Source organism: Teleopsis dalmanni, chromosome 2 (genome assembly GCF_002237135.1).
Source record: "Teleopsis dalmanni isolate 2A chromosome 2, ASM223713v2, whole genome shotgun sequence".
Taxonomy (NCBI): domain Eukaryota; kingdom Metazoa; phylum Arthropoda; class Insecta; order Diptera; family Diopsidae; genus Teleopsis; species Teleopsis dalmanni.
This window is the reverse complement of record NC_051847.1, coordinates 113,900,423-113,909,650: the sequence shown is the minus strand read 5'-3', so window position 1 is coordinate 113,909,650 and position 9,228 is coordinate 113,900,423. Positions and strand designations below refer to the sequence as shown.

At 31.9% G+C, this 9,228-nt stretch overlaps 1 protein-coding gene across 1 annotated transcript in view; it reads right to left on the bottom strand.

The window, feature by feature from the left end:
• The window catches only part of LOC119675505 (TATA-binding protein-associated factor 172-like), a 4,007-nt gene extending 1,066 nt beyond the window's left edge, over positions 1–2,941 (bottom strand). Inside the window, exons 1-6 of the mRNA XM_038086714.1 lie at positions 2,688–2,941; positions 1,940–2,552; positions 1,539–1,815; positions 1,258–1,451; positions 642–1,186; positions 7–579 (exon numbers count right to left, since the gene is read on the bottom strand). Of these exons, the coding sequence (XP_037942642.1) occupies positions 7–579; positions 642–1,186; positions 1,258–1,451; positions 1,539–1,815; positions 1,940–2,552; positions 2,688–2,698 (2,213 nt within the window). The 5' untranslated portion in view covers positions 2,699–2,941. The remainder of the gene's footprint in view (positions 1–6; positions 580–641; positions 1,187–1,257; positions 1,452–1,538; positions 1,816–1,939; positions 2,553–2,687) is intronic.
• Positions 2,942–9,228: the final 6,287 nt, after the last annotated feature.

The window sequence follows — 9,228 nt, the reverse complement described above, 5'->3', positions numbered from 1 at the left end:
AATAACTTTTGAGAAGTGATTGAAGTTAAAATATTACACCCTAAATCATCACCACTTCTTTGTATACGACGACGATTTAGTGATGCATCACTAGTTGGGGTGGCTTGTATTAAAGCTGCTGGATCAAATGCAAGTCTTTGAGGTTGCATAGCTAAACAAATCCATGATGAAACATAGGGGCATGCTGCATGCAACAGTGCGCCTATATTAGCATTTGTAATAAGATTCATCCAAACAAGTTGAGTAAGTTGATGAATGTCAGTCTGTGATTCGACTAGAATTCGTTGATAAATATGACGTAAAGCTTCTTGAAGTAATTTTGGCTGCCAGTCTATGACACCAAAGTTTAGCGTTAAATTTTTTGAATCAAAATTAAGCTTCATTGTGGATAAACCGATACTAGAAGCATTTTCAGGAACTAATTCAGTTTTCGTTTTTACATTTTTTGGCGAATATTCAGTTTTTGCATTATTTGTGGAAAGCGTTTTTAAAGTCATTAAAGTTGATTTGCGTACCGAACTAGAATTGTGTGAAAGGAAAGGCCATAAGCGCGGTACAACTGTTGACATGGGCTCCATTCTAAGTACATGGACACAAAATAAGCCATTTTTTTTAACATAACAATTTCTTTTTATACTTACTGCAACCATGAAGATGCATTAGGAAGACATAATAAAGCTGCGAGCAGCCCCATAAAACTATTACAAGCAGATGTGAGTTCATCTTGATCTAATAACAAATCCCACAACATTTTAACAATTTTTGACACCTGCTCAGCAGTCAATAATTTTGGCAACCATAAAGCAACTGGTGTAAGCGTAGATGCAGCTACAGCACCAACATCATCTACTGTATCAAACAGACCAATTAGCACATCATTTATAGTACGTGGTAAACATTTCTCCAATAAATCCTGACGCACGACAAATACATATTTTAAACCTAACAATCCACCATGACGTACTTCCCACTCATTTTCTTTTAATAATTTTAGTAAAATATCCACAATGTTATACACTTGTTCTGCTTCCATTTCTTTAACAATTAAACCCAACACTTGCGAGCATGTTTCACGGACTGGCGCAACTACTTGATCTGAAACAAAGTCACCAAAACGATCTAAACATAGCACACAAAGCAAACGCAAAGCAGCATCTTCCAACCACAAGCTGTGATTATTTTCCATCTAAATCATAATTAAACAGTCGTGGTGATTATCAAGTAATTACCTTCATTCATTTGTATTCATATACTAACTTCTTCTTTTGTCATGTTTATACTCTTTCCTGCTCCTTTCGAATGAATAAGAATCAGTTCTCGTAAAGCAGTAGCAGCTCCATGACGTATTTCCCATTTGGGATTGAATAAATCCAGATACAAGCGTGCGCAAAAATTTTCTAATGGCCAATTTGTCGCATCTATCCAAGTTCCTGTAGCATCTGGTACAGGATCTGAAAAAAAAATATATAAAATAAATATTATTTTATTAATTATTTCAGGAGAAAATAAGATAACAAAAACAAAAATTAAGCACACACCGTTTAGGCTATAAAATATTTCCTGCCTTTGAGGATCAGATTTAAATTTTTTCTTTTCGGGTTCATCACTCTTTATACCATTATTGCCCAATAAAGAAGTGCTGCGATTTATTGTGTTGGTGGTTGACGTTGCTACAGTCGTGGTGACACTGGCCGAGGACATGTTTTGACGTGCTTTACGTTTGGCACGGTTCATTTCACGGCAGCTTAATTGCTGCCCATTTGAGGGTATTAAATTATGATTAGGTTTAATATTAAGAATGCTTTCAACAGGAACCTTAAAATTAACAAACAAATTAATTCATAATAACATACAATAAATACACATATATTATACTATATATTTATTTACTATTAAATGTATCAACATCTTTTAATTATTTTCAAAATTAGTGCTATACCTTTTCATCATTAATATTGTACGTAGCGGTGTTGCTACACATGTCTTCATCCGTAATCATCTCACTAATATTTAATATTTGAGCTAAGTCTAATTTTTCTTTCAGCATAGCACGCTGTTGGCTTAAGTGTTCTGCTTTAGTGGCTATCGAAGTTCCATCTTCATTCATATCGAATTCAGCCCCTTCGGAACCAATTAAACGTGCCCCCTTATTCAATATTTGTTCTAAATTAAATTCATTAAATAATAAAAAGCGATTTTTAGCTTCGGTAACACTATTTGCAACAGTTGCAATGGATGATGAAGCTGAACTAGTAGATTGACAACTGTCCTCCTCTAAATCATCTTTCTTTATTTCACGCTTTATGGCACTATTACTTGCAGCAAAAACTTCAGGTTTCCATACTGGAACATTAAGTAATATGGCTTCAACTGTTTGTGCAGCAGCAATGCGAGTATCCCATGATGAACTGTGCAAGTAACCAATAAGACGATTAAGTAACGCGTGTAACTCATGAGGATACAATTTCTGTACTTCCCCAATTTGCTTAGCAGCTGCACGTCGTGTTACAGCGGAAGAACCGGATTCCAATAATATGAATAAACGATCCAATCTATATTTAATGGATTATAAGTATTCGTAAAAAATTATAATTTATCATTCATATATATAGATATATATACATATTTATACAGCTGTTTTCTATTCATATACATATATATCAGAACTTTATTTATATTTTACTTACCGTGAAGTCATTGTTTATCTTTAATGGAATATGGAAGTTGTTGTGAATTTTATTGGATTACCCTCTAAGGTTTTGTATATTTCTTAAATCAAATAAGCCAGCAGAGTTCTCTGGTATACATAGAAACGAAATTTCAACTTGTCAATATTCTCCAAATGAATTTGTTATTGCTTTTGCTGATGTTATTGTATGTAATGATGTTGCTGTTTTAGTTGCTTATCTGTTCTGAAAATGTTTTAATAATTAGTGTCATTAAAAATGGAAAAACCAAAAACTAAAATTTTCGTGCTTATAAATAATTCAACGCAATATTACTACATTTAGGCAAAATTTTAAATTCTCATTTCAAAAGAGATTTTCAAATATTGATATAATAATTAAAATTATTTTGGACTTTTAGACGTATCTGTATCTAGGCGTTGGTTGTTCTCAGGTGTGCATTTAGTGCATGCGTTGATTGATGCAATCAAGTTGCATATAGGAAACTCAACTCTATTAGGATAAAAATTGATACAAATAATTTATTTTATCTAGATACATACATAAAATAAAATAAATAGTTTCTGTATTCATTTTCTCATTGAGTATAGTTACAGATATATGTATTTGTAAGCAGAAAATCTTTACAATGTACCCGCATAAAAAATGCAAAACAAATCCGCATTTTATGGTCAACAAACTGCTTGCATCCATTCCAATTGATATTATTTCATTTAAAAATATACAACATATATATACTCGTATGTAATACGCCGAAAAACAGTCTGCTTTTTAATTCTAAATAAATATATTTTATGAAACATTTATTGTAAGATTATGTATCTGCGAATGTAACGAATGTATCTGCTAAGAATAAAATAAATACATTTATATTATGGATAAAAGAAATTAATTTGATATATTAATTTATGCATTTTATAAGAAGTATTAGAACAATAGGTCTAATATAGTAATTACCTAATATAGAACAGACTACTAATAATAGTCTATTCTAATAAATTGTTCAATAGTAACAAAATAGTAAAATCGTTCGTTAATGCTCATAATTTGAACTTGAAAAATTCCTTTTTGGCTATATTGCCCAGTTCCCTTCACTGTGTTTTCATCTGGAGTTGGTTAGGGCATAAAAACCTTTACACCCTTATGTGGGCGAGATTATGGTGATTTCGCTATTTATGATGTCCGTGCTGGGTTATTGTTGTTGATTAATTGTAGGCTCGACAATGCGGGATTTGTCGATAGGCAGACTTTTTGGAATAGGTTTATTGATTTGTCTCTAATATGAGTTATAATGGGTTTGATATTGATTTCTTTCTCAATTCTCCTGCCTCTTTCTTTCTCAATTGTTCAGTTTATTGCAGTGAAGAACTTAAACAATTATAATGTTAATGTATTTCCAACAATGAAACAATAGTTGTAACAAATTAAGGAAAGTTATGACAGAAAAGCATGCAGTTAGTCATTTATACTTCATTCATTTTACTTTTAAAAACTCAAATTCCTTCACAGAATCGAATTTGTATTTTTATTTATTATTTACCATTTATTTATTAAATTTTGGTATTTATAAAAGAAGGTATAACAGCATCAGTATTAACTTAACTCTGACTGAGTTAAGTGCCTAAGTCAAGTGACTTATAGAAACTCCCCCATATCAACGACTTCCACGCTCAAAAAAAATTTTCCTTCCACACAGAAGTCTTTCACAGAAGAACACTTTTACAGAATAAAAGAAAAGAAATATTAGAAGTGTCAAACGGTGAAAACTGAGCCGCAGTCTCTGGCAAACAGATTGACGACTAAATTGGTTGTTTAATAAATTCGAATTATAAAACTTTAAATTTGGTGATTTTAAGTACATATCTGCAAAGCAAGGAGTTCTTTACTAAAATAATATGTCAATTTAGCTATGCACTTTGTTCTAACTTTATTCAAATAAGTGAACCACCTATTTAGGACTATCATTTATGCTTTTAGTCTTGAAATAGAAACAGTTTTATAATGAAATCAAAATAGTTTCTCTAATTTGCGTTATAATATTGTTCTGATTTCAGTCGATATAAGTTTAAATTTTTGGTACTACTTTGACTGATGACCAAAATTTGATTAATCAACACCAACAGTTTAAGGCGACATAAATAGTAATATCTGTTTCTAAAAAAAATCAAGATAATACAATATATTTCTTTTATTAGTTTGCATAATTAATTTCTAAGTGTTAGAAATAAGTAGTAATACTTAATAATTTCATACTGAAGAAAATCCGAGACTGATTGACCTGATTAAATGTTTTAGGATAACAATGGAAAGTCCATTTTATGTTTTTTATATAATCAATTATATAATGATTGCACATCATAAAAAACTTTTTGAATTTTTGCGTGGAATTACAACTCAATTTTTGGGTATCAGTGATGTATGAATTAACGGATAAGTAGTATATGTGTCTAAAACAATTTTATAAGAACAAAGCCAAAATATAATTTCTTATACACATAGCCAATAAATTCTGCGTACACCTTACGAATTTTGATATGTGATAAAGAAACACAACATAAATAAATATTTTTAATTAAAATTTTTACATATATTTATTCTTCGAATTATTAAGTTTAAATAGCAAAAGACAAAAATTGTATTCGACTATTCATTCCAGAGATTAAGGGATAAAAGTGTGCCTGCATGTAAAAATAGGCCCCGTAAAGTCTGCGTACAGTTTGTTTGTTTAAAAACTACCGTTAATTTTTAAGCAGTTTGTTCTTATTTTTGCTCATTTGGTATTATTTAACATTTGAATTGAACATTTACCGATCTCAGTGATCAATTAATTTTTAAGTAGTAACTACTTTAAAGTATGGAATCAAGGAGAAAAGAAATTAGTGTGTACGAAAGAAAAATAATTATTAAACTATGGAAAAGTTTCCGAAAAATTGGTAAAACTATTGGAAGAACGCATTCATCAATCCAGCGCGTAGTAGACAACTTCAAAAAAACCGGAATTTTAACATCTAAACCGCGTCCTGGGCGTCCAAAAGTTTTATCAGTCCGAGAAGAGTTGAAAATAGTCCATATGATAAAGATGAACCCTTTCATTTCTTCTTCGAAAATTGTGAAATATATAACACAATCATTTAAAAAAAGTATTTGTGTGGAGTCTGCTAGGAAAGTATTACATAAAGCTGGATATCGTGGTAGAGTCGCTAGAAAGAAACCGTATATTTCACTTGTAAACAGACAAAATATGCGTTGAAATGAATTGAATTTGCAAACAAATACATAAATAAACTTCCGGAGTTCTGGAAACAAGTGATATTTTCAGACGAAAGCAAGTTATGCATCTTTGCTATAAAAGGTCGCCAAATTGTGTGGCGGAAATCAGGAGCAGCGTTAGAGAAACAAAATCTTGTTGGTACAGTCAAACACGGCGGTGGTGGAGTTATGATATGGGAGTGCATGGTGGGTGATGGTGCAGGTCAGTTGAAATTTATAGGGTTATTTAAACATTTTAAAAGAAATTGGAAACAATGTGCAGATAATTTGGGCTTATCCACGTCATTTTGGTTCCAACAGGACAATGACTCAAAACACACAGCGGGGATTGTTAAACTTTGGTTTTTGTACAGCGTTCCAAGACAGCTTAAAACGCCTCCACAATAACCTGAGCTCAACCCCATTGAGAATCTTTGGTATTTATTGGAAAAAAGAATTCGTCGGCATGTGATAACAAGTAAAGAGGCTTTGCGGAGTACAATGCAAACAGAATGGGCGAAATTTACTGCTGAAGAAACTCAGAAGTTGGTTAATTCCATGCCAAATAGATTAAGTGAAGTTCTAAAACAGCGTGGTTACCCAACAAAGTATTAAATTTAACCTTATTTTTATTATTTCTACCGATTATATCAGTTTTTTTATAACTGTACGCAGACTTTATGGGGCCTATTTTTACATGCAGGCACACTTTTATCCCTTAATCTCTGGAATGAATAGTCGAATACAATTTTTGTCTTTTGCTATTTAAACTTAATAATTCAAAGAATAAATATATGTAAAAATTTTAATTAAAAATATTTATTTATGTTGTGTTTCTTTATCACATATCAAAATTCGTAAGGTGTACGCAGAGTTTATTGGCTATGTGTATGAATGTATACAAAAACAATTATATGAAATAAATAAGCACATTATATATATAATGTGATAAATAAATAGAGGCAATATAAACAAACATCATCTGGTACACTGGTTCGTATTCGTGGTAAAGGTGGTAAAGGTACTTTAGTAGGAAGGGGGCTATAGCCGAATTTTTTATATCTATATGGTCATTATTATATGGAAACCACATCAATATGCCTTAAGCAAAAAGCAAAAGAATTAACTTTGTCGGCAGTTTACTGCCCTCCTCGTTTCAACATTACTGAGACGCAATTTACGGTTTACTTCGTAACTCTAAGTGACCGATTTCTTACAGCAAAAAACTACAACGCCAAACACACGTATTGTAGTTTACGTCTTTGTAATCCAAAAGGTAAACAGCTTTTCTAAATTAATTCCATTCTAAATAAAAAAAATGCACTAGACGTAATCTCTCCTACGCAGTCAACATATTGGCCTGCAGATAACAACAACATACTAGACCTAATGCACTTCGCCGTGTCCAAAGGCATAACCCGAAATTCTATCTCAACATACAAAAGCTGCGATATGTCTTCTGACCTTTCTCTAATTACACTTTGTTTACTTGATGGTCCTCAGTTACATGACTGTTTCTATAGCCTTACAAGTCCTAGAACAAACTGTCTAAAAAAATAAAATGTTCATTAGTTTACACATACACACAAATTACAAGGCAAAGTGGAAATCTGATATTGAGGACGCAACTCGTTTTTTAACTCAATTCTGATTTCAGCAATTGGAAACTCCACCCCTAAACACAAAAAAATTTACACATCCAAAAGTACATGCAAATAGTGACATATAACAAATAGTAAGAATTTAGTTTTACATGTAGGTCCCCTTCAGCGAAAACCTTATTCAAGGATGCCTAAAGAAGATTTACAATTGCATTAAGCAGGGAGACCAAACCAATATAATTATATTCAAAATCTGTGTCCAAATGACAAAAAACATTAATTCTCCTTATTTCCCCATAGAATTCGATTCTCTAATAAGAAACATATTATGACAAAACTTTTTAATGCAATTATTAAATTTGGTTTTTACCCAACAGAGTAGAAAACATCCATTATTATGATTCAAAAATCAGGCAAAGATCCCACGCTTGCCTCTTCATACAGGCCAATAAGCTTACTGTCATGCCTTTCTAAACTCTTTGAAAGAGCGCTACTTTTAAAGCTGAAACTTTTTCCTGACGGTCAAAACCTAATATCCTTCCACCAGTTTGATTTAAGGGAAAAGCATGGAACTATTGAGCAAGTGAATCATATAACGAACAAAATAAGATACGCATTTAAGCTCAGAGAATATTGTTCCCTGGTATTGTTTCGATGTAAAACAAGTATTTAACAAAGTATGGCATAATAAACTCATATACAGGATACGCTGTCTATTAGCTGTAAAGGTTCACTAATGTAAATCATTTACTTCTACCAATTTCCCAATAGAAACTGGCCTTCCACAAGGAATGTTCTTCTTTCACACATCTGATATTCCAATAAGTGGTTCAGTTGTCGCTTTTTTTGAAACAAAAACGTTGTGTTAGCTTCAAACCAACTTCAATCTCACTTGTTCTGGACGGAGATATGGTTGTCAAAATGACGAATTAAAATGTAGACACGTCATTTTTACCTCAAATCAGAGTAAATCTCCAACAATTTTACTAAATAACGTTCCCATATCATAGGCAGATAATGTAACGTACTTAGGTATTTACTTAGACAGGTGACTAACTTCGCACAAGCATATTGAAGTCAAAAAAAAAAATCAGATGAAGCTCCAAGCCTCTAAGTCGCTCTGGCTCATTAATAACAAATCCTCCCTGTGCCTAGAGTATAAAGTACTCTTGTATGACAGCATCATAAGACCAATATAGACTTATGCTACCCAGCTATTTGGTAATTCTAGTGCTTCAAATATTGAAATTATCCAAAGAGCTCAGTCAAAAATACTGAGAACAATCACTGGAGCCCCATGGTATATTGGGAATGAAAACATCTACCGAGATCTATATTCGGAATGAAACCATCCACCGAGATCTACAATTTCCCTTGGTTAAAGCTGAATTTGACAATATGAGAAAAAAATGCAATAAATGGCTGACAGAATATGTTAAACCCTTAGCTAGGAATCTCGAACTTCTATCTACTACTTCCCTCATAAAAAGAGCTGACCGTTCAGTCATTTATTAAAATTCAATAGGTTCAAGTAAAACTAAACTCTTCTTTTTAGTGATCTGATAACGCTCAATTGTTTTCTTTATGAACCATCTAACATTATTTTAATAAAATTAAACCCATCCGTTTAAGTGAGCTCCATAATATAAGGTCTACTTACTTTATTTTATATTATATAATGTATAGTTAAA